The sequence below is a fragment of the Melopsittacus undulatus genome, chromosome 2, assembly GCF_012275295.1.
Source record: "Melopsittacus undulatus isolate bMelUnd1 chromosome 2, bMelUnd1.mat.Z, whole genome shotgun sequence".
Taxonomy (NCBI): domain Eukaryota; kingdom Metazoa; phylum Chordata; class Aves; order Psittaciformes; family Psittaculidae; genus Melopsittacus; species Melopsittacus undulatus.
Genome location: NC_047528.1, coordinates 28,058,117 through 28,084,369, shown reverse-complemented (window position 1 = coordinate 28,084,369; position 26,253 = coordinate 28,058,117). Strand labels below are relative to the sequence as shown.

Here is a 26,253-nt window from a genome sequence, read left to right as displayed (position 1 = left end):
TTAGGTGCCCCTCACTTGCACAGATGCTTTCCCAGTTCTCAGTGGCCGTTCCGTGCACACGGAGGGCGAACAGCCGGCAGCACCAACTGCACACCCGCCTCTCCTCACCCGCCGGCCTGGCGCAGGGCGCTGCGCCCCTCGCAGGCTACCGACAGCCTCCCTCAGCACAGCGCCCCCTAGCGCACCCGCGGCAGGTTCGGCCCTCACGGCACCACCAAGCTGCTCCACCGCCACCACCCGCAGCGCGCACGCGCACCCTGCGTATTGCCCCCACCGCGCCCTCCCCTCCCCAGGCACAGGTCACCCAGAATCGGGCCGCGGCCCGGTTGGCGGAGCAGCCCTACAACCGCCGGGCCTTAGCTACCATGGGCGAGCCGGCGCAGCCCCCGAGGCCCGGGATCGGCGTGGGGGTGGTGGTCACCAGCGCCGCGCACCCCGGCTGCGTCCTCCTGGGCAAGAGAAAAGGCCCAATGGGGGCCGGCACCTGTCAGCTCCCCGGAGGCCACCTGGAGTTCGGGTAGGAGCCCCGAGCCCCCCATCGCACCCCTTCCCGCCGGTACGCGCCGTGCCGTGAGGGGGCCGTGCCGTGCGTTTCTCTTTCCGCAGAGAGAGCCTGGCCGAGTGCGCTGCGCGGGAAACGCTGGAGGAGGCGGGGCTGCGGCTGCGCAACGTGCGCTTCGCCTCTACCGTCAATTCGTTCTGCTCCGCCGCGCGGTACCATTACGTCACAGTCCTCATGAAGGGGGAGGCGGAGCCGGGCGCGGAGCCGCGCAACCGCGAGCCCGAGAAAAATGAGGGTGAGGGGCGGCACCGGGGGGGGGGGGTGTGCCCGTTGTATCAAAACACACCTTGAGGCTGGGTTTGCTGTTCACCTGCATGGCCACACGCTGTGACCCACCGAGGTCAGGGGGGGGCTGCCGGCACCTTTATTCCTCAGAGCTGGTAGGGTCAAGACTTAAGGAAAGTAACGAACTTTAAAGTAGCTGCGTTGGTAATTCCTGTGCAGTCCGTCCAGACTTGCAGAGGCGGAATTGTTGCATGATTATCGTACAATCACGGAATAGTTTGGGTTGGACGGGACCTTGAAAGCTCATCCAGTTCCAACCCCCCTGCCATGCAGGGACACCTTCCACTAGACCAGGTTGCTCCAAGCCCCATCCAACCTGGCCTTGAACACTGCCAGGGATGGGGCAGCCACAGCTTCTCTGGGCACCCTGTGCCAGGGCCCCACCACCAGACCAGTGAAGAATTTCTTCCTTATATCTAAGCTAAATTCTAAATCTCACCTCTGCCAGCTTAAAGCCATTCCCCCTTGTCATATCTCTACATGCCCCTCTAAAAGGTCCTTCTCCAGGTTATTTGTAGGCCCCCTTTAGTCACTGGAAGCTACTCTAATGTCTCCCTGGAGCCTTCTCCAGGCTGAACAAGCCCAACTCTCTCAGCCTGTCTCCATAGAAGAGGTGCTCCAGCCCTCTGAACATCTTCATGGCCCTCTATACTCGCTCCAGCAGGTCCACATCCCTGTTGTGTTGGGGACCCCAGAGCTGGAAACAACACTGCAGGTGGAGTCTCGGGAGAGCAGAGAGGGAGAACCACCTCTGTTGACCTGCTGGTCACATTCCTTTTGAATCAGTCCAGGATATTGTTGGTTTTCTGTGTTGCAAGTGCACATTATTTCATTCTCTGGCTTTTTCTTTTTTTTTTCCTTTTATTTTTTCCCTGCAGGCTGGGAATGGGTTAAGTGGGATGAATTTCCTCCAGCAGATCAGCTGTTCTGGGCCTTACGCTGTTTAAGAGAGCAAGGTTACAATCCCTTTACAGAAGAGCTTGATCATCTGAAGGGGTACACGGGAAGTCACCAACTGGGGTAAAAAGCAATGGCACATGATGTAACAAGCCAAATGAAAGACCTGCTTTTTGGTGTAAAAGAGAAAAGGATACCTCATGTTCTCTTTGCCCATGTGAATATACCACACTTTCCAAAGCCAAAAAGATGCCAGATGTTTCAGTGCTTTGACCATGTTTCATGTGACAGTCGTCTCTCATTCCGCAGCTATTTCTAGCTGTTGTGGTTAACAGTGAATGTTTTATATAAATCTCAGGAGTGTTTTATTTGGTTAATTTTTATATGGATAAGCAGCAGAAGTCAGAGCAGGAATCAGAGAAACATGCTCCCTTGGTAACAGTTGCAGCATCAGGCTCAAGAGGAACTTTTTTAAGACAGTGTCCTGCTTTCTATGTAAAACTTCTTTGTGTATCATGCTGCTTTCCTTATAATTGTAAACACATAAATAAATAATTATAAAATGTGGACCAATTTTTAAACTTAGCCTTGTCTTATAGCTTCAGTTAAGATACTGTCATGAACAAACATCACATTCTACAGACAATGCCTCAGTCTGCAGACAGCAGTATATACTTGAAAGAGTACTACAAACATGAAAAGGATTGTCAACATTAATGATGAAAGGTTTATTGCAGGGGGCGAAGATTCCCGTCCTTCTTGCCACCCTCTTTCCTTACAGAGTTGTTTGCATTCTCAGTTACATTAAAATTTACCTGAAGAAGTGTTCCAGATCTCTACAGTTTATCTTAATTCCTGATCAGGTTACTAAACTCTTAGTAGTTCAATTAGAACTATTAGAACTGGAGAGGTGCCTAAAGTGTTCTGCTAGGCTGAACACAAATAGGCTGACACAAATAACATTGCACAAACTAATCTTGATTGACAGGTGTAGCACTACAGTAGACAGACATACTTCGGGGCTAAAGAGAGTTGTAGGTGCTAAACAGCACAGTAGGTGTAATTCTGTATGACTACTGGATTTAATAGAATTGTTCATTTTCAGTTTGATGTGATGAGATGATTGAATGTAGGCAATGAAATCGTATACAAAAATTTGTGCAAAACCAATGAGTTTCTATTTTTAATTTTTCTAGGATCTGTAACCAGATTTGATACTTTTCCAGCTGTAGTTCTATTCAATAGAACATCAGCAATTCATTTTAGGATATGACTTTTTAAAAAAATTACTAATTGCCTCATTTTTTTCTCTTTGGGTTTCTTCTAAAACACAGGTTTTGTCTGTTTCCAACATAACTGTTGTACAAAATGTTCTGAGATATCTTTAATTTCTTTTGAATAAAACAGAAGCACAATATTTAAAGATTAAAATTGTCTGAAATTATGAATTGACTTGTCAGTTCTTAAAATAAATGAGCTTGAATGGTTTAGAGCTCAGAGATGGCTTTTTTTCCTGAGAAGCAGAGTGATATGAGGTGTAAGGATGCTGCTGAATTATTGCAAGCCTCCTGCTTAGAATGTGAAGTATTAACTACATGCTACCTAGGACATATTCTTTCTCTGAAGTGAACAAAAAAGATAATGTTATAAAGCAGTTTTGAAATGAGAAATATCACTGAAAATTCCTTTACTGCTGTATCTTTGTAGAGAGCTTTTTCTTTTTCTATTCAAGAGTGGAGGTTTTCTTCTTGAAAGCAACTTTATGTACACTGAAAATTATTCCATTCAGCTGTCAACAAAGAGCCTGTAGGAAGAGTTGACAGATGTCCTGCCCATCTGTCTCAAAGAATAAAGGGAAAAAAACCACGAAAAAACCCCATATTACAATTATTTAATATAATCTAGTGCAATTTTAAATTTTAGAAGGCATCTAGCTCCTGATGGGGAAACAGGGGTCACTGTAGAACCGTTTGTCATGCAATAAATATTTTGATACCATTAATGGTTGTATTCATTCTATCTGTTGTAAATACACAAGCAGGTACTGAAATGAGGACACAAACAGTATCACCGTATGTCAGGGCTTCTGCATCCTTTCTAAGTGGACTGATGAAACGACTACAGTGCACTACTGCAATCAGCTGTCAGCAATCCCTAACTTAAATAACTTGGTTTATATGTATCATGTATTTGTACTTTTTTTTTCCCCAGGAAGTTTGATTCTCAGTAATTTTTAGCTGCTAATGCTCAGTGTTTTCAACTAAATGTTATGTTTACTTAGATTTTTGGTACATCTGCTAAATAGGAAAATCTACTGGGTACACATTGAAGCCACTGAACAACAGAACACAAAAAACTTTATGGTTTGCTCAACTTACTGTAATAGACAAAATTCACCTAAAATAGCATTATAGTTACAGTTTTGAGAAAAATAATCCTGAACAGCATATGGTTTGGAGCACTGATGTAAAGAAACTCATTAGGATGCATCTTATACCCAGAATTTGATTTTATGCTAAGTGAACTGTGGACAGAGTTGTCTTACATGTTTCTTGTATGTAACACACTGGTCCCATTTGGTCCCTTTTAATCCTTCAATGGACTAGCAAGCAACCCAGGAGTAAAAAAAACTGTTCATTGCTTCTGTTCATCCTTATGTCTGGAAACAATCACCCACCTCCACAGTGAATCACATAATAAAGCCATGTAAGAGTTTTGGGTAGACTGTACATTGCACTTCCCATCACTATTAATTATCTCTATTTGTATTTCATGCCAAGAAAAGAATGTTCTTACAAATGAGAAGACAAAAGAGACTAATGAGCTATGGCTGTGTTGTAAGATGTGTTGAGAGAGGGGCATTTAGGGAAGAAAATACTAATCCCACAGTACAAAGCATTGAGAAGCTGCATTTTGAAATACTGTGTTTCATTCTTATCACACATGTTTAAGAAAAAACAATGTGAACTAGAACAGGGGTAGCCAAGATTAACTAGAATGACTGAGATGGGGCAGGTGTATTTGAGTTAACATTAATTAAAAATTCATGTTAATACAGTCCTCTATGAAGACATTGGGGATAAACTCTAAAGAGGAAAACAGGATACTAAACAAAAGTCAAAATATATATTTATATGAAAAACTTCAGACTGTAGAACAGAAGTGAAATTTTAGTAACTCTAAAAATATTTCCAAAAGGAATAGCTGAGACAAAACCAAACTCCCAATTTCTCTTAAAACAAAAAAGCACTGCCCAATATTATGCAACTGAACCTGACTGAAGTCCTTTTCATGTCTCCATCCTTATGGGATTTGTATGTATGTTAGTCATATGTGGCAGCATTACTGACAGCAATACTTGGAAGATTCTCCATACAAACTAGGTACCTGATTTATCAGATACTACCTGTGAGGAATCTACAAAATGGCAGTGTGGAGTAAATTTGTGATCTGTCTTTCAAGAAGCCTTGCTGCAGGGCAGAAACCTGTAACTGCCATGAGCAACAGTTCACATTAGTTTCTGATCTGATCAGAGGTTTACTTAAGAGCAAACTAGCCATCGTAAAATAACTCCTCAAGCAAAACAGACCAAGGAAAGCAAAGCCAAGTGCCTTTGGAAAGATGAAAGAACATTGTAGCTGAGGCAGGAAATGCAACTGCTGAAGTAAACAAATCAGCAGGTTCAAAGAACTGAAAAATTATAGACAAGAATCTATGAGTACTTTGAACTGGAAGGAGCTGAACCTGCAGTGTACCCTAAAGCATGTCATCTCCAGGGGCCCAGGATGCTTAACCAAAAGCTTTGCAAATGCATGGGCAGTCTACATGGCCACCTCAGGGTCTGCCTAGTTACACATGTAACTGGCAAATCTCAGCTGAAAAGGTCAGGCTCTCAGTTCGTGACTCCTCAGCTGCTTCTAATACTGACTTGGCATTTTGCAAAGGGGAAAAATGAGTACAAGCTTCTGAAACTCCAATCAGAATTCAACCACATACTGGGATAAAATGTGATGAGTACTGAAGTTACACAGTAACTCATCTAAAATTCAAGTTTGCAAAAAGAAACGCAAAGTTACATCAAAGCTCAGTTTATTTATGACAAATCATTATATATTACAATAATTACAAACTTTTTCCTTACAGCTTATTCCCATGCTTTTGTTCTCAGCCCAAAAACATGGATTTAGGCAGTGACAATAAAAAGATATTAAAATTATGTCATGTCTCATTTCTGTGCCATAGAAAAAGCTATCATCAAAAGAGTAAAGTTACTAACAAACATACATGGGGATTCCCCTTACACCTTTTTTCCCAGGAACTTTTGTCATCTAATGTATAGTAAATATATATATACACCATGTCTTTTGCAAACATACACATTCACACATTTACATAATCACTGGAAATGTGACATCTCTCTTCCAGCAGAAAGCTCCCAGTCATTTTACTTGAATATCTAATGAAAAAAAATATTCTAAAGTCCACAGTTTATAAATTAGTCACCCCATTTCTGAGCCAGCTGTTATCTTCTCCTTACACAGGGCCACCGGTAATAAAAGGATATTGTGTCTTACGATGAACAGCACCCAACCTACCTTTACCACAGGAAAGGTCTAATAGGGGTACTGTCCCTCTCGTACCTAGTCTGAGTCACTACTGCTGCTTGAGGAGTCTGTTGACATAACTTCTACATCATCTTCATTCTCTTTATTGTGTCCTGGAGGCTCCAACATGAAGTCATTACTATGATTAGGAGGTAGCATGTTCATTGACATATCACTTGACTGCCAAGGATATTGAGGAGCCAGCACATCTGGAAAAAAAAGGCATTATCAAACAATCAGCTTTGTATATCAACAAACGCAACAAGACAGCTCAGCCACAACTCCAGTTTAAAATTAATCTTAAAATCCTGCCTGAATTCTGGACAGCAGAAACCTTCCATCATTGTAAAAGCCTACAATACCTGAGAGGCCCATTTATGTAGATGGCTCTTGATCTCTCATCACTCCTCTTCAAAACAGTATATATGCATACAAAGCTTTTTACCTTCAAAGCACAATTTGAACTGCCTTAACATTCACAACCACTGGCAGTCATGAAAATTATCACCCTCTGTCAGTATGCAAAAATAGATGAAAACATTAGATTAAAAAAACCCTAAGACCTTAAGGTAGACTATAGGAATTCAAAGTAAAAGGTTTTATCCAAATTTCGCTGAAAATACCTTGGTTATTGTTTTTCCAACAGCAAATGTGGCACACCAAGAGCAAAGGAGATGAGGGTCCTACTACAAAACCAGGGCCACAAAGATACTTGAAGTGGGAATGCCCCACTGTGCCCCAGCCAGGCCATCTTCACTTACCTCTGACTTCTCTTCCCTCTTGCTGTTTCTTCTCTTCTACAACTTGCAAAACCATTACACACTGTACTCTCTACCAACCCACCCTCCTCCCACACTTCTTAGTCTCTCCCTTCCTTTCCCCCCACAAACAGTTCCCATTTCAAAGCTGCACTATGCATCTATATGCCATTTCTTCTCCCTTCCTTTTAATTTATGCTCCTACTGCTGTGCTTCAATTCTTCTCCACTTACTACCAGGCACCACAGCTAAGACCATCCTATCCCATAGAAGAAACCAGCTATCTCCCACTTACATCAAGAATTAAAAATAATTAGGTAGTCAGAAGTAAAAAAAAAAACCCACACACATGTCACTTTGAGTACAGAAAAAGAATGCACTCTCTAAGAAGGGGGGTTGTCTATGGGAGATGTATTCTCACTCAGGTGCTATCTAACTCAGAAGCACAGTGTCTCCATACACATAGTAGCTTCTGATCTTCAAGTTCTCCATGTATGAACTACAGTTACAGTTCCCTAATACCAGATGCATTACCAAGCTGTACAAATCTCACCCACCAGCAGATACTAGGGCAGAATGCAGCCTTTGTGCTAGTTCTGTGCCAGCTTTAGGAAGGCCAACAACAGTACAAGGTGGTCTCATCCCACCTTTGGTGAAATTAAACAACTTTATTTGAACCAGCTGAGAATAAAAGCCAGTGTTCTACATTCTGTGGTCATACTTTAATACTGGAACCAGTCCATTATTACACCAGGCTGAGTGTATGTGCTAAGCAGCCTCCAAGTTTTGAGGCTACTAAGCAGCCCAGTGGCTGCCCTGCACACTCACTAAGGACTCAGTAATCCGGTATCTCCCTGCAAAAGTCTCTAGGAGGGCTAAATCCCGTAATAAGCATTCTCAGGACATGCCTCCACACACCAACAAATGAAGGATCCCTATACAAAATGCCAAAAAGCAAGGCAAAAGAAAGTAGGGCAGCCTTTACTTTCTTTTAAATGAAGTTTTGATGTTTCCCTTTTACCTGTTAGTCCCGTAATTAAGAGGATTTCCCCTGACATAGGAGATACAGATTCAATTAACAACTTTACTTAGGTGTATAAATCCCACATTTTCCAGCTTCTCAAGGAAAAGTCCTGAAGAATGGGCTTTCGGTTCTTACAGAGACACAACTCAAAAGTAAAAGGAGCAAATCTGCATCCTCTAAGGCAGAGGAGCCAACCAGAATGGACTCTACTGAAACTTAAGCAAATAAATGCTCAAACTCCATGAGGAAGACACAACGTTAACTCGTACTCTGACCATGTTTGGGAAGAACAGAAGAGGTATTACATGGGCCCATCCTCAACATTTTCTTGGTGGGTTGCTATAGACAGATGTCAGAGTCCCACTCCTATTAGCTCACTGACCCATTTTATCCAAGGCCAGAGGTTTAGAAAGCAAGATGGTGCAGAACTTCAATGCACTTCCTAAGAGGTGATGATAGAATTAGAGAGATTATGAGAAACACTAAATCCAAGTTTACTATTTCTCCAATGGGGACATAGGACAGAGGTTTTTAATGTATTTAGTACAATTTTTGAAAACAAGCTTTCCAGACCACCTGAAAGTGGCTTAACAATCAGGTAAGAACTGTTACAGATCTATGAAACTAAACTAAGAATCATCCACAATTTAAGTCTAACCATGGTAGATTAATGCTGCACAAGAACAGAACCCCTGGATTCTTGATTCAGTTACTATAATTTAGTGCTAAATTCTATTTTAGCATAAATGAATGAATCCCACTACAGTCAGTGGAAGTGCCCATTTCATTAAGCAATTAAGGTAAGAGACTATAAAGCTCAATTCCTACACTCAAGGTACTACCTCACAAGCTGTCCTCTGCAACATCTTTTCAATCTAGAATTTCTAAGCAAAGAGTCTTGCTATATGCAGCATAGACTTAAAGGAAAGTAGCGGGTGACAATAAACTTTTCTTCCAAATACAGCTTTCACAATCCCATACTTTGTCATCACTATTAAGAAAAGATAGCTTTGAAAATGCTGCTTTCTAGTATCATTTGATATCACTTAATTTACAGCAATTTTAAGTGAATTGAAGTGTAATTCAGTGACTTTTGCTTACACTTAGTTGTAGTGTCTGCAGTACGATTTAACATGAAGTAAAATTTATGCAATTTCTAAATGTTAACTCTATTTACTACATGATCATTGCTAGGGAAAAACACTGGCCATAATTTTCATTATTTTTACTCTGATTTGCCTTTGCAAATACATCTTTACTATGACTGTCCACGGAATTAAGAAAAGCAAATAAAATGGTTTCTCTTACCTGGCAGTCTGCCCGCAGCAAGTGCATCCCCTGGTAAGTGTCCATTAACTCCATTGGTGGATGGGTTGTTCATCTGACCCAAGAGACCACTCCTCATTTCCAGATCTGTAGGATATGGCCTACGTGGGTCCCCTTTAAAAACAAACAAAAAAAAAGGGAATGTTTTTAAATATTTAGGAATTGTCTTGCAAGTATTAACTTTTTCTTCAGCGTCTAGTTTCCTGACCAAAGAAACCACACTCTGATTGCTTAGATCAGCAATGAGCATCACATCTGTTTTGTTAAAATCCAAGCCTGTGCATTTCACTTAGACTTTCTTTGTTCATTCAGACCTGGCAGAGAAGCACATTAAAAAGCCACAACAAAAATAAAAACAACAAAACAACAAAAAACCCCCATGTTTAGAGGATATCTTTGCTCTCCCTGCTACTTCACAGCTAAACAGCAAATGTAGGAATGGGAAAAAAACCCCAACAAACCAAAACAAAAAACCCTCACTTTCTCATTATGGACAAGAAGGATAGTTCTTAAAACTGAAACCTGACATGATGGAAGCCCTGCTTCTGACTCTACTAACTTCCTCTGAAAAGAATATTATAAGGGGCAGGATAGAAAATAACTAAGCACATGGAAAAGCCTTCAACATACTTGGTTCTAACTTACAACTGGGGCCAACATTCCAGGGAAAAAAGCAAAGAGCAGAGGAGGACAGTAAGTTAATGGACTGTGAAGTTTTATAGCCTTTTGAAGATGTACATAATAAAGTCTACAGGACTTCGGATATCTATTTTTCATTGAAAATATAAGCTAGAAGAGGTGAAAACAATGCTATTCTAATAAACCCCAGTGTTTATCACTGTATAAAAGCATTGTAAGAAAAGGTATTGAACATGCTTCATTATAAAAAAAAAATCTGTTGTCATAAACATGTGGTTACCTGGTACCCATGTGAGAGGGGCACACACAGCATTGCTAGCACTGATCCTATGGGCATATTTAATTATTTCTTCAGAGGAAATGGCACCTAGAAGAATGGAAGAGAAGTTACCATATTCACAAGAGGCTGCATCATTCAATTATTTCAGAATACTGGGCATCAGTAGCTAGAAGATTGGGAATGTAATTTTGTCAAACATTAAGAGCATGTTTCAAATGCAGTGACTACTTAAAGGATTCTTAGACTATGCAAGGTCAACCTTTACAGCAAACTGATTTTACAGCCACAAGTTCACTACACCTTCAATGGCAACAGATCTTTAACGCTGTGAAAAACACAAACCAATCTCTTAAGCAGTGTACTTGACAAGTACAATCTGCAAGAAACTTTTAGCACCTGTTTAATTACAGAATTTTCTGTAGTAAAGAAATTTTTTTGTTGGTTTAATAATTGTAGGGCATACATGTAGCAGCCATTCTAAATATGTGTATGTATTACAGCACCATAAGCTTAATGAAATTCCTTGACTTTTTTAGATAAAAGAGAGGTAATAAGATGATAAAAGACATGTAAAAAAAAAAACAACAAACCCAAACATTAAGAAAATGCCTCCCCCCCAAAAAAAAAAACCCAAAGAAGTAAGTTTCACTTGGTAAGTGCCATAATGTCAGAAACTGTTACAGGTACAAATCAGTACCACTAGCTAGCCAGTCTTTCAAATACAGTGCATGCATGCACAAAGTGTTCTGCAATTTGGTGAGAGGCAGCTGGGTAACCAGACAGACTATTATCAGTCCAAAAAGAGTGTTGAAACACCTGAATTCAAGTTTAATATTAAAGACATGTTTGCCACCAAAAAAATATTAATTCCTGCCTTTATTCTGTTTATAGGTTCATAATGAAATGAAAATTTGTTTACACACAAAGCATCTGAAATCTGTAATAGTAGATGAAAATAAAATAACACTAACTCAAGCTCATGAGCAACTTTCTTTACAACTGCATTTACATAGTATGTATAATCATGGATACCCACCTTTTCTTGCTTTTTCTATTGATTTCAATTTTTCCTTTGCTTGATAAACAGCTGTTGCCTAGTTGTAAAAAAAAGAATAATAAAAAATGAAAAAAACAAACCTTCAACGCATCTTTAATTTGTAAACTACACAAAGTCAGCTTCATGAATAAACCATTGTGTTTAATTGCATTTTAACAAAGAAACTGTTCAGTGAACATTTTCAAAATATACAGAAATAAAGTAGGTTTTGAAGAAAATTAGCATTATAAAACAAAACTGAATATCATGATAACTAAAGAGTATTTGACTACTGAAAAATAAAGCCAAACCACTAAGCTTTTATGAAGTTTTAAATATTTTAATCTTCTCAAACACAACACCACTTCCTCCAGAGCCACCTTTTCACAAGTAGTCTCAAAAGCAAACACATCATTATGAACTTACCAGTATGTGCTCTGCTTCTTTTAGTTGTTTCTGCAGCTGCTGAATATCATTATCCCTCTTTTCTACTACCTTTTCTAAAAGCTGCATTTCATGATGGATTTTCCCCTGATCAACTGCCAACTTCATTAGCTCTTGAAACTCTCCATCTCTCTGAATCAGCAGTTCCAGGATCTATTGAACAAGAGTTTTGCAGAACTTTTAATTTAGCTGGAGTAATAATACACCCTCAATCATACTGTAAAGAAGAGCCACTGACATTCATAGAGTATTTGTGTTCGCATGAAAATTAAACAAAATTTCTTCCCTCTGTTTGCAAAAACAGCCTAAGAAGCATACATCAAAATGAACAAACAAACAAGCAAACAACATGAGGACCAAGAAGACCTTTGTAGTGGGGCCAAAACCTAATCATCACCATTTGCTATGCTTAGCACAGACAAGAATAGAGGGAGAAAGAGGGTGGTGGTGGGGATATAGAAGCATTGCACTTACACAAAGAAGTATAGTTTAGAAAGTTAGCTTACCTGGCTCTCCTCTCCTGGTTGTGGAAGCTTCTGGTTTCTTGAAATTGCCAAAATTTCAATTAGCTCCCTGAAAGGAAAACTCAAATTGGTGTTTGCGCAATTTTCTAGGTCATTATTTGTAAATCACAAGTCATCCCCAAATTGTCAGTGTACTGATATCATTACAGAAGTATGCATGGACTTGAGTATTTTATAGTACAGTGCTGGCAAGGATTTCTCAACTAAGAGTAATTCTATGAATAGTCTCATGATTGAAGCACATTTTCTTTGTTCTTTGAGCTCATGAAGCACTTGTACATTACACTCAATAAATGTGCTGAGTTCCTGCCAAACTACTAAGACAAACAGAAGCTGAAAGAAGAAACAGCACAAATGCCATAGAATCCAAGGGTTGGAAGGGACCTCGAAAGATCATCTAGTCCAACCCCCCTGCAAGAGCAGGGTAACCTAGAGTACATCACACAGGAACTTGTCCAGACGGGCCTTGAATATCTCCAATGTAGGAGACTCCACAACCCCCCTGGGCAACCTGTTCCAGTGCTCTGTCACTCTCACAGTAAAGTTCTTCCTGATGTTAACGTGGAACCTCCTATGCTCCAGTTTACACCCATTGCCCCTTGTCCTGTCACTGGATATCACTGAAAAAAGCCTAGCTCCATCGTCCTGACACCCACCCTTTACATATTTGTAAACACTGATGAGGTCACCCCTCAGTCTCCTCTTCTCCAAGCTAAAGAGACCCAGCTCCCTCAGCCTCTCCTCATAAGGGAGGTGTTCCACTCCCTTAATCATCTTTGTGGCTCTGCGCTGGACTCTTTCAAGCAATTCCCTGTCCTTCTTGAACTGAGGGGCCCAGAACTGGACGCAATATTCCAGATACAGCCTCACCAGGTCAGAGTAGAGGGGAAATTCATATCCTACTTACACTGCCTTTGTTTGTTGTAAGAGGGTGTGAAAGTTGTCCTCACCATTTTACTTCTCTACTTTTTCTCCATTTTTTTCCAGAGCAAGTTTCACACTTGGGCTTAGAGGAATTAAGTCTACACTTTCAAGCACCTGAAGAGTTTGCTGTGAAACTACTTTTACTACAAGTATTTCTACAGTACTGTATTAGTTGTATATGAAACACACATAAATATGATTAAAAATAATAATAATCTTCAGGTGCTTGTTTAGAAGTACTTCTCAAACAAACTTCTTGATCACACTTCCAGGTACCCATTTACTTTGCCACAATTCTGAAAAGCCATCAAGAACCTTGGATGGAATTCACTAAGCAACAAGACCACAATGTTAAAAGGCATTTCTGTAAATTCAGCAAACTTATTTGGCTTCTAATGGCATGAGTAATTGTATATCTGAGGACACTATCCTTGGAATAGATTGTCTGCTTGTTTCAGTGCAAACAGCTGAGTGGGATGTATGACTCATTCAGCAGTGGGGCTAGAACCTTAAAATGAAAATAGGTGCTTGTTAAAATGTCAGAAAATGCCCCTCACCAATAAAGCTCTGAGTAACTTCTTGGTCTATGTTCCTTGGTCACTCCCGAACACTAAAATGATTTTACACAACTAGAAAATAAAGAAAGTTGTCATTATCACTAAAGCTTTATTCTACCTTCTCAACCACTGAGCAATAGCAAACAAAATGTTATGAGTATATCAGCTACCACCACCAAAGCTGGTGGCATGGATGGTTGTAATTCTGCTATATGCTAGCCAGAAAACAGACACAGATTCAAAGCTATGCAAAGGCTATAGACTGTTGCTTAATGTTTGCCCATACCAGCAAACCAGTATCATGACTGGGAAAGGCCTAGCTCCACAGTGCTGCAACAGTTTGCTGGTCAATAGGCAGATTCACTAAATGTTTTTGAGGTTTGCTCAGGGTTCATTATTGGACAATAGTCCAAATGGTCTAAATGGTCCCAAAATTTAAAAAAAAAAAACAAACAAAACAAAACAAAAAAGCCAAAACACAAGAAATAAAGACCAATGAGATTTTGTTTTCTTTCTCCACAAACACCTGTTCTCTAGCAACCCGTATGTCACAGTAAAATCTAAAGCCGAAAATAAAACCTAATAAGAAAAAACAAGATCAACCGACCAATGTATTTTCCTTGTTGTACCAGGAGTACTCACAAAGAGTGAGCCAGCTGCATAAACAGCATGGGTTATTCCACGTGAAAGTTTTCCTAAACTCCTACTCTCTCTCTGGGAGGAAAATGACTAGAAACCAGTTTAACTGCACAACATGGTGGCCAGCCTGGGTGAGGGTCATGGCACCAGCCCCAGAGAGCATGGAAAAAATATCTAAGAATTGTTATCACTCCAAACGCGGGCTTTGCAGCCTATTTAGAGGGAGTTTAACACTAACACTGGCAATGATCAGAACGGCTTGAGTCACGGAACACCATCTACAAATTTCTGAGTTAAACATAATTTTTAGTGACTAATAAAAAGCCTAAAATCTAAGGGGAAGGGGAGGAAGATGTGTGCATGCATTTCCCAGGAAACGCAGGTTGTCAAGCAAGAAAGCAAATTAGGTGGTAGAATGCTCTAAGCATAACAGCATGCTCTCCTGCTCTAAGAATAAGAAACAAGGCACCTCTCGGGTCGAGGCTGCGGAGGGGACCGCCGGCTGAGGACGGCAGGAGAGCCGGGAAACGCGTGAACACGGGCCTGGCCCTGCTATCGCCCACCACCGAGAAGTCGGGTCAAGCCGGGCCGATCTGGTTCGAATTCTACCCGATACCCTCTCAGCCCAAGCCCAGGGACAGCCGCTCCTTCAGCCACCCTCATCGGAGGCTCTGCGCACGTTCAGCGCCGGGCTCCGTCACCCCACCCCCGACGCCCAGCCGCCGACCGGGGACCTCCCAATCCGAGCACCGGGGGCAGAGAGCGGTACCTGGCCAAGAGCTCGAGATCCTCCAGCGCCGCCAGGAGCCGCTCCCGGGTGCTGCTACGCTCCCCTCCACCACCCCCGGCCGCCGCAGCCGAGGCCGCCGCCATTACGACCCCGGTTGCGGAGGCGACACAAACGACTTCCCAGCGGGCGCGCCTGGCCCGCGAGGGCGCCAGGCCGGCCAGTGCCCCCGTGCGGCGAGATTGCGAGCGGCAGCTGGGTGGCGGCTGACGCATGCGCGGCCCGGGTTCCTCCCTCTGCCCTGGGCGGGTATGGGTGGTGGCTCCCCTGAGGAGGAAGGGTTGGGTGGTAGTGGGGACAGGGGACGTGTATGTGGCGCAGAGCCGTGGGTGTGAGAGGAAAGGAGGTCACATCTCCTCACTGAGGCCAGATGCGTTCTTGTAAAAACCCTCTCCTGGAGCTGGGTCGTTACACAGCAGGGGTCTGCGCTTGTTGCTGTGTTGAATGCATTTCCAGTCCCCGGATTTCAACAGAAGAGCCTCTAAATGGGATTCAGATGTACGCTAAAAACACAGAAAACGGCAGAAAAAAAGGGCTTGCGACTAAATTGAGTCTGAAGGTTTTTAACCCAAATTTTGACAGCCATGGTAAACCAATGTCCCTTAGGTGTTTTTTATCAGATGGATGATGAACTAATGGCTAAAGAAAGTTAGTGAAAATGTAATAAACCCCCAGACCTTTAAATGAGCACCAATAGCTGTGACCTGGGCAGTCTCCCCCACTGGTGACGGGAGCCATGACCTGCCTGACACACAAATGCTGTGGGTGCAGATGTGTCCAGCTGTGGATGCTAAAGGCAGCTTTGCATTCATTATAGAGGCCTGCACATGGTGATGGGGCAGGTAACAGATGCAAATCCTGCCAGAGTTTCAGCTTTAGCTAAAAAATACCATGTTTTTCTTGTTAATGTTGCTGTCTATGGGCTGACGCTGTAAACAGGCCTCTAAACCTGGGTGGGGTCACAGAGAAGCCAGTGGAATTTTTTGTGTTCATGAAGGTTTCAGTAATGTGAAGAGACTCGGAGAGAAGCCAGGGTGGGGGCAGATGAGAGAGCACAGACTGAAAGCTAATCTGGGGCCAGAGTTTATAACGAGGGCAATCACTTCCACAGAAGGGCAGTGAGTCCCCAGACTCTATATGTCCTGCTGCCAGCAGGCGGCTGCAGAACCTGCCAGCAGACAGCAATTCTCTCCTGATTAGAGCGAGCACTAGATGAATGGTAACACCCCGACTGCGCTGGTATCTACCCTGACTATCTTTTTACCCTCTGCAAAGTATGTTCCTGAGAAATCTCCACTTCTTAAAAAACAAAACAAACAAACAAAAAAACAACAAAAAAACCAGCCAAGAAACTCATTAGCTGGTGATTCTTTTAATTGTGGTTTAAAGAAACGATTCAGCACAATGAGATTTATGACAAAGCAATGGGATTTGGCAGCCCTGAGGAGAAGATAACTCTGCCAACAGGAGTTACTTAAAATTCATTTGCAATATATAACAACCATCAGCATTCTGATTGTAGATAGTTTGGGAATTCTCTTTAAACTACATAGCAGATAACGTATCATCAAATAATTCTGCCCTTTAAATAACTTTTGGTTGCTTTTTTGTTTGTTTTTCCCCTGTGTTTCCCTGATTTTGTTCAAAGAAAGATGTAATTGGTGATGCTGTCTGGTTGTGCATCCAGTTCACTGATTTGTAAGTGTCTGTATGGGTGCATAAACAGAAAGAAATAGCAACTTTGAAAACAAAGCAATCCTTCCACTATATCATTTTCTTCCTCATATCCATGTTGACATCTGAACTATTTAGACCTGCAAGTACTTCTGATATATTTTGGGGATGTGATACGAGTTTTGCTAGAGCTAAAAGCTTGTGGTGTTAATAGCACACCCAGACTTGACTGGCCAAGGAGTGAGTATCAGATGTGGGAGGGTCCTGTAGGCTGATGTTTCCCTCTTACTGTGCCTAGGGTCTTGTTCCCTCCCTTCATAGTGACAGCAGTACTGCTCCCACCCAACCAGGCCAATACTGCCAATCCTTCACTGGAGCAGCCACCCTTCTCTCCCCACTTGTCAAAGTGCTGCCCCTCGTACAATCAGTGTGCATGGTACTGCCCAGTCATAGAACCACAGAATCATGGAATTACAGAATGGTTTGAACTGGAAAGGACCTTAAAGAATATCCAGTTCCAACTACCCTGCCATGGGCAGGGACACCTTCCACTAGACCAGGTTGCTCAAAGCCCTATCCAGCCTGGTCTAGAACATTTCCAGGAATGGGGCATCCACAGCTTCTCAGGGCAACCTGTGCCTGTGTCTAACCACCCTCACAATAAAGAACTCCTTCATTTTATCTAGTCTGAATCTATATGTTTTTTAATTTAAAACCTTCGACCCTTGTCTTGTCACTACAGGCCTTCACAAAAAGTCTTGTCATCTTTCTTTTAAGCCCCCTTTAAATACTGAAAGCCTGTTACAAGGTCTCCCCGGAGCCTTCTCTTCTCCAGGCTGAGCAAGCCCAGCTCTCTCAGCCTGTCTTCATAGGAGAGGTGCTGCATCCCTCTGAGTGTCTTCATGGCCTCCTCTGGACCTTCTCTAACAGGTCCATGTCTGTCTTGTGTTCTGGACTCCAGAGGTGGACATAGTACTCCAGGTGGGGTTCACCAGAGCAGAGTAGAGGGGGAGAATCACCTCCCTCAACCTGCTGGCCACGTTTCTTTGATTTAGTCCAGGATATTGGGTTTCTGGGCTGCAAGTGCATACTGCCAGCTCACATTGAGCTTCTTGCCAGCCAACACCCCCAAGGCCTTCTCCTGAGGGCTTCTTTCAGTCCAGTCTCCACCAATCTGTATTTGTGCTTGGGACTGCCACAACTCAGGTGTGGGACTTTGCATTTGAACTCTCCTCCTCATCAAACTCCCCTCCCCTTGCCATGGGAATGCAGCAGTGTTTGGGAAGTGCAAGTCAATAGGCAGGGACTTCTCCTCTGGCCTCTATGTGGGAGGGCAGGGTGAGACCAGAGACAGAGGGAATGCCTGCCTCTGCCAAGATGCAGAAAGTCATTCAGACTATGTCAGAGGGGTCATCTCCTTCGGGACAAAGGGAAAAGCTGGGTGAAATGGGCTCATGCCCTACAAGTGCCCTGTGGGCCCATTGCTTTAAGACTGAGAGGATAATTGCTGAATAGATTTCTGAGATTTGCTCAGACAAAACAACAGAGCCTCTGTTTCCCCAGTGTTGGTTCCTCTGTTTCCTCAGTTCTTAGTACTTTTGGCCTTCTTTCCCCTGAGTAAACTTTTTTCATACTTCTATTGGTTTCAAGCCAGATCTGCTTCTTTAAAGCTCATGCCCCTCCTGAATAACTAAGCATTCTCAGTAGTCTGAGAACATTTTAGTTTTGTGGCAATGAATGTATCTTTCTGTCCACAGTGATACTATTAGATGTTTCAGAGCTCTTTCAGATTCTTTTCAATGGCATACTGAATGTGTTAGTAAGAATCTGCTAACACAAGCAAAAGTAGCTTATTATATCTTGTTCAGTTGAGTCTTGTCTCTTCCAGAGTGGCTCTTAAAGTGATGATCTGCAAAGCAAAATGATTCTTTTAGACAGATCCATGAGCAGCTGAGCTGATATAATAGTACACCAACACTGAGAAGCTAAGATGTTACTAACTTCTCATCTCCCAGCCACAGATTTTCACTGTCCTTTTGCTCCTCCTTGGTGTTTGCCATGTGCTTCTGTGAGACACTTCAACTCAATAACAAGACCAAGGAATATTTAATTTGGGAGGGGATGTTAATTTTCTTTAGGGTTAGTGAGTGAAACCTAACCTCATAATATTGAACTTCAGAATGTAGTTTTATGTTACAACTAATTTAGGATGACTGTGGTCTAGTGCTGAAAAGTGCAGTTGACTCCATCTCTCTCCAGCCATGTATCTCATCTTGTTCACCCTTACATGAGGTCCAATGATTGTGAGACTGCAGAACGAACCAGGTGAGCAAATGAGTTCAACGGATAGCTATCATTTTTGGACTTGATTTCTCTCAGATGAGCTCATTGAAGTAGTTAACTTCAGGGCTGCCATTGCTAGGTCACTAGACACAAGGGAATATGTGGCAGGGAAGGGAGCCAGGAATGCTACTTTTAGTCCTAGTTAAGTGAAATTCAGGTCTAGGATTCCTCTGGTGCAGAGCCTTTCCAGCACACTATTATGATTTCTTAACTCCTGGTGTTCCTACCTTACCTTTCATGTACTAGAAGATCACTCTGGAACTTGGAAGTTGAGTTGTAGATTATCTTTTATAAGAAGCCCAAAGCAGGTACGTGTTTCATTTTCAGTCTGTATCTTTTCCAGGCTACAGTGCTTTTCAACTATCTTTTATTTATACATCCCAGATGCTAAACATCAAAAGTTCAGTTGGTAAGTGTTCAGTAAACCACACCTTAAAATAATAATGGAAAACAATGACTACAGAAGATACGTAACTCCTGAAGGCTTTCAGGTGTCTGGCCACGTGTAATAAAATATTGCAAACAGTATAAATAAAAAGGCAGGAGAATAAGCAAGGAGACCAAGTAGGGAAGAGGACAGAATAAATACTCCTTTCCACTTCCCCTAGATAATGTATAAATAAAATCCTTTCTGTCAAATATCAACTAAAAATATAAATCGAACAGCTTGGAAGGATGCGACAACTGTACTTTGGCTTGTGGAGATGAAAATAATCATCCCTTATTTGTCAGGCTGTCTTTACACCATTAATATTTTTAAATGTCCCTGATAAATCCTCCATTTCTTATTGCTATTTAAGAAGAAATATTTATTTCCCTGCTCATTTATGTTACGTAGCGATTTTAGACCAATGAGATGAGAAAGGGAAAAAAAAAAAAGTGGTTTTGCTTAGCTGGTGTAATTCTAGAATAGGTTAAAGATGAGGCAAAAATAGATAATACTATAAGACAAAGCTTATTTTTTTTGTGGAAGGGGTGTGAAGCACTACTACGTATGGCTAAAACCAGAGTTTGGTACGCCATTCCAGACTGTTCCAGCACAAAATTAGATCTGCTTTGAACTATATTAAACCTGAGTTACACTGGTGTAAATTTGGGCACAGAGCCTTCAAGAGAGGAAGTCACCCAGGCAGAAAGCAGTCATGGTTTTCAGTCTGCTGGAGGGCTTCTTGGGACCGGTGCTGCCTATGAAGTAGGAGGTGTCGAGTGGGAGAATCAAAGCTGGCCCTGGGTAGTGAGGGGAAGGAAAGAAAAAAGGAGAAAAAAACCCCCAGAGAATGTCCTTTGAAAAGGGAGAGCTTGTTTGACAGTTTGGCCACTAGAGATACAATCCTGCCAAGTGTTCCCAGGAATAAAGGAAAATTTGGGGGCAATTAAATATGAGGTCTTTTCCCTCACCAAGCTAAAAGTTAACACTGACTACTTCATGAAATTAAACATCCAATTAGGGATAATGAGACTCCAGGGGTAACCCCCCAACATATATTAATTTTGAGTCTTCATTAAGTTAAACTTGTTTGTTTGGAAAAGAAAAATCTTATTTTCCTTGCAGCTCCTGCTGTAAACTGTTAATCAAACACTACTGGGACACCCACACAAGCTTTTATAGAAGCAAGGCTGAAATTTAGAGTTGTTTACTTCCCCTCACAAAAAAAAATCCAAGGGCAGCAATGACAGCCACCATCCCTGCTCTCCCACATTCTGAATTCCAGCTAGGCTGATAGAAGCTGTCATTTAATAGGGACAAATCTTTTCCCACACCTCCCTCATTCTTTTATTGTGGCCCATTGCCTGCTAAAGATAAAGCTGTTACCTCTTCCCATTTAGATTAGGTCACCTGTCTTTTAACTGGGTGAGTTCATCTTCTGATCTCCAAGATGCACAGATTTTCACCTGCTTCACAGTAATGCACCTTCCAGACAGGTTTTCAAATACCTGCAACTGACATCAGCTTCTGCCCATGGGATTCAGAAAGGGCAGAACACCAGCCAGAAATAGATGCAGCTGGCTTAAATTAACTGCAAGGACTCAGGTCTAGGGTGCAAATAAAAAGGAAGATTTATTTAGAAACATACAAGAGAAAAAAATTTTAAAAAAGGGTTTCTCTCCAATTAGTTGGAGATGCGTAGAAGTAAAACTTCTTGTGAAAGATGAGTCTTGGGAGACATGAGACAAGCTTTTATTGGCAGCTGAGGAAACAGTATGATAAACTATTCCAAAAACAATTACAGAATGACTTGCACTCAGCAGCCAAGCAGGATCCCATGGGAGATTCTGAAATCTAATGAAGTATTACCAGTGCTGGTTCCACATGCAAATGAAGGGAGAGTTCATAGATATTAAGCCTGGGAAAGACTATTATGATCAGTAGTAGTCTATCCTGTCTGAAGTAGGCCTTACAATTACATTAATGGATTCTCTACTTCAGGACTGTGCCATTTATTTGGACATTAACATAACAGGCAGAAAGAAACCCCACTCTTCATTGAAGTGCTGGCAGATTTTTGATGTCTGTAGATGTCTGTAGATGGTGGGAGGGGAAGTTGCCATTTATGTTAGGGATAGGCTGGAGGGTATGGAACTCTGTCTGGGGACAGGTGAGCAGTCAACAGAGAGATTGTGGGTCAGGGTTAAAGGGAGAACAGCGATGGGAGACATTACTGTGAGGATCTGTTACAGACTGCCTGATCAAGAGGAACCTGTGGATGAAGTGCTCTATAGACAAATAGGAACAGCCTCATGCTCACTGGCCCTTGTCTTCATGGGGGACTTCAACAACCCTGATACCTGTAGAAAGGACGGTATGGCTCGGCACAAGCAATCCAGGAAGTTCCTTGACTGTGTGGAAGACAACTTCCTTCTGCAAGCAATAGAGGAGCCAACAACAAGTGCCATACTTGACCTCATGCTCACCAACAGGGAAGGGCTCATTGGAAATGTGATGCTCCAGGGCAGCCTTGGTTGCAGTGATCACGAGATGGTTGACTTTGAGATCCTCAGGACAGTGAGAAGAGCGTGCAGCAAGCTCACTGCCCTGGACTGCAAGAGAGCAGACTTTGGCCTCTTTGGGAACCTGCTTAATAGGTTCCATGGGATAGAGCCCTAAAGGGCAGGGGGCCCCAAGACTCTTGGTTGATATTCAAAGATGACCTGCTACAAGCTCAGGAGTGTTGCATCCCAACTAGAAGGAAGTGCAGCAGGAGAGCCAGGAGACCTTCTTGGATGGATAAGGAGCTGCTGAGGAAAATTCGAGGGAAAAAAAGAGGCTTATAAAAGGTGGAAGCAAGGACAGGCTTTCTTCTGGGAAGAATACAGGGATGTTGTCCAGAGAGCTAGAGACCAGGTTAGGAATGCTAAGACCCAGTTATAATTAAACGTGGCTAGGGATGTGAAAGATAACAGGAAGGGATTCTATAATTACATTGCAAATAAAAGACAGACTAGGAACAACGTGGGCCCTCTCTGGAAGCTATCAGGAGAACTGGCTACCATGGATTTGGAGAAGGCTGAAGTTCTTCATGACTTCTTTGCCTCAGTCTTTACTGGCAAAGGCTCTGACCACACAAACCAAGTCTTGGAAGGGAGATGCAGGGACTGTGAGAATGAAGACCTTGGGCCCACTGTATGAGAAGATCTGTTTCGAGACCATCTTAAGAACCTGAATGTGCACAAGTCCATGGGACCTGATGAAATCCATCCACAGGTCCTGAAGGAGCTGGCAAATGAAGTTGTTAAGCCACTGTCCAACATATTTGAAAAATCATGGCAGTCAGGTGAAGTTCCTGATGACTGGAAAAAGGGAAATATAACCCCCATTTTCAAGAAGGGGAAAATGGATGACCCGGGGAATTACAGACCAGTCAGTCTCACCTCTGTGCCTGGCAAAATCTTGGAGCAGATTCTCCTGGAAGGCATGCTAGGGCACATGAAAAAGAGCAAGGTGCTTGGTGACAGCCAACATGGCTTCACTAAGGGGAAATCCTGACTGACCAATTTGGTGGCCTTCTATGATGGGGCTACAGAACTGATGGACAGGGGTGGAGCAGTTGATGTCATCTCCCTGGACTTGTGCAAAGCGTTCGACACTGTCCCACACAACATCCTTGTCTCTAAATTGGAGAGACATCAATTTGATAGGTGGACCACTCAGTGGATAAAGAACTGGCTGGATGGGCACACGCAAAGAGTTGTGGTCAATGGTTCAATGTCCGGCTGGAGATCTGTAACGAGTGGTGTCCCTCAGGGATCGGTGTTGGGACCGGTCTTGTTCAACATCTTTGTGGGTGACATGGACAGTGGGATTGAGTGTGCCCTCAGCAAGTTTGCCAATGACACCAAGCTGTGTGGTTCTGTTGATACGCTGGAGGGAAGGAATGCCATTCAGAGGGACCTTGACATGCTTGTGAGGTGGGCTGATGCCAGCCTCATGAAGTTCAACCATGCCAAGTGCAAGGTCCTACACCTGGGTCAGAGCAATCCCAGGCACAGCTACAGGTTGGGCAGAGAAGAGATTCAGAGCAGCCCCTGCAGAGAAGGACCTGGGGGTCTTGGTCAATGAGAAAATGAACATGAGCCAGCTTCAGTGTGCACTCACAGCCCAGAAAGCCAACCGTATCCTGGGCTGCATCAAGAGGAGCGTGACCAGCAGGTCAAAGGAGGTGATCCTGCCTCTCCTCTGCTCTTGTGAGACCTCACTTGGAGTATTGTGTGCATTTCTGGTGTCCTCAGCATAAGAAGGACATGGAACTGTTAGAACAAGTCCAGAGGAGGGCCACAAGGATGCTCAGGGGACTGAAGCAACTCCCGTATGAAGACAGGCTGAGAAAGTTAGGGCTGTTCAGGCTGGAGAAGAGAAGGCTGCGTGGAGACCTCGTAGCAGCCTTCCAGTATCTGAAGGGGGCCTATAAGGATGCTGGTGAGGGACTATTCATTAGGGACTGTAGTGATAGGACAAGGGGTAACGGGTTCAGACTTAAACAACAGAGGTTTAGATTGGATATAAGGAAGAAATACTTTACTGTGAGGGTGCTGAGGCACTGGAATGGGTTGCCCAGGGAAGTTGTGAATGTTCCATCCCTGGCAGTGTTCATGGCTAGGTTGGACAGGGCTTTGACATGGTTTAGTGTGAGGTGTCCCTGCCCATGGCAGGGGTGTTGGAACTAGGTGATCTTATGGTCCTTTCCAACCCTAACTGTTCTATGATTCTATGTGTTGCTCAAGGGTTGGTGATAGGGCCAGTTGAGGCATTATTTCCATAGTTTTGATCATCCACAAACTTAGATACTGAAAACTCATTGAACTGTCATTCTTCATTACTGACTTACATGGGTGCTTGCAGGTGGCCAACAGTGACCTTTAGAGAGTCACTTCATCTGCTTCTGAAATGGATGAAGCCATTCAGCAGCATTGCTAATGCAGAATCAAAGACTTCCTTTCAAATTCACACCATCCCTCCAGAAGACAAATCCTAACTACAGTTCGCATTTACTGGTGTATGTGTCCTTTTTAGCTCAAACTGCAGCACAGTATTGACATGAGGTCATGAAAAGCCATGTAGTCTTACCATGCCACCTTGTGCTAGGTAGGTGGCATGCAACAAAAATAATATGCTAAGAGTTCAAACATAATTAAAATAAATGTATCATACAATTATAGAATAGATGACACTAGAGAAATAGATATAGTATCACTGATATCTAGGGCATTTTGAAATCCTGAATGTTTTTCCTGTTTAATCTAAGCTTCTAGTGGAAAGTGTCCCAGCCCATGGCAGGGGTTTTGGAACTAGATGATCTTTATGGTCCCTTTCAACCTGTCATGGTTTGAGCATGTTTTGAGGGTGTTTTTGTTCAAGGTTTTTTTCCAGCCAGGTGGAGGAAGGAGAGACAGGACACCTGACCCAGGCTAGTCAATGAGGTATTCCATACCATAGCACGTGATGCCCAGGATGCATACTGGGAAAGGGAAGGTTTGGGGGGGAGCTCTGGAGAAAAATGGAGGAGGGAGCACATGGTGCTCGGCCAGGCAGGGTGGAGTGAGTTATGGGTCGGTGGCTGGTGGGGTGTTGTATTCTTTTCACTTGCTGTTTGCTGTATCATTATTATTTGTAGTAGTAAATGGCAGTAGGGGTTTTGTGTTATGCCTTAGCAATTAAACCGTTCTTATCTCAGTCCATGGGGGCTACATTCTTTGGATTCTCCTTCCTAACTCTCCGGGAGTTGGGGGACTTGGTTTAAACCACGACATTTTTGGCGCCCAACGTGGGGCCCGAGGGTTTGAGATAAGAACAGATCTGAGCGGATTTATGGTCTCTTGTCACAATGCTGATTTATTGGCTCTTAGAGGTTTTTCTCTGGATCTCGCTGTTTCGGGATTTTGCCGGGTACTTTGTGTATGGATTGGATGTGTTTGAGGCTTGGGCTAAAGCTTTTGTTTCACTGTACTTTGTGTCGGAGGCTTGTAATACAGTGGGGCTCCGGCAGCAGGGGGGGATGGACGTGGCCGTGGACTTGGACTTGTACCAGGCCGTCCCGCTGCTCTTCGCCATCCCTGTCCTTATCCTCATCGTCGTCTGTGTGGAGCTGCGTGAAGCCAGGAAGGAGCGGCCCCGGGAGCTGCCGGCAGCTGAGGCTGCCAGGGAGAGTGGCACGGGGAGCCAAACGGCTGTGGCAGAGCAGCGGGAGCAGGCGGGGGAGGAGCGGAGCAGGGCGGTAGCTGAGCGGCGGGATCAGGCAGCGGAGGAGGTGAGTCCCGCGGCCGTTCCCGACCCTCCGACGGCCGAGAGTGTCCCCCGGAAGTCGCCCGCCGAGCCCCAGCAGGATGCAGGAGACCACGCAGCATTTCCCAGCAAGGCAGAGAAGGAAGATCTGGACTCAGGAGAAGAGAAGCTGATAGTGGGAGAACTGGCAAGCAGGGAAGCTACATTAGCCCCAGTGACAAGTGCAGCAGCA

The 26,253-nt window shown here is 43.2% G+C and overlaps 2 protein-coding genes across 2 annotated transcripts; one reads left to right on the top strand and one right to left on the bottom strand.

Annotated features, from left to right (window-relative positions):
* The first annotated feature begins 289 nt into the window (after positions 1 to 289).
* On the top strand, positions 290 to 3,322 carry NUDT15 (nudix hydrolase 15). The gene is made up of 3 exons (XM_005147666.4): positions 290 to 517; positions 607 to 797; positions 1,726 to 3,322. The coding sequence occupies exons 1-3, from the start codon at positions 366 to 368 to the stop codon at positions 1,869 to 1,871; spliced, it is 489 nt and encodes a 162-aa protein (XP_005147723.2). The 5' UTR covers positions 290 to 365; the 3' UTR covers positions 1,872 to 3,322.
* Positions 3,323 to 5,816: 2,494 nt separating this feature from the next.
* MED4 (mediator complex subunit 4) lies at positions 5,817 to 15,446 on the bottom strand. The gene is made up of 7 exons (XM_005147665.4): positions 15,269 to 15,446; positions 12,362 to 12,428; positions 11,838 to 12,008; positions 11,412 to 11,469; positions 10,376 to 10,462; positions 9,439 to 9,570; positions 5,817 to 6,557 (listed from the first exon to the last, which is right to left on the bottom strand). The coding sequence occupies exons 1-7, from the start codon at positions 15,370 to 15,372 to the stop codon at positions 6,385 to 6,387; spliced, it is 792 nt and encodes a 263-aa protein (XP_005147722.1). The 5' UTR covers positions 15,373 to 15,446; the 3' UTR covers positions 5,817 to 6,384.
* Between the last annotated feature and the right edge of the window lie 10,807 nt (positions 15,447 to 26,253).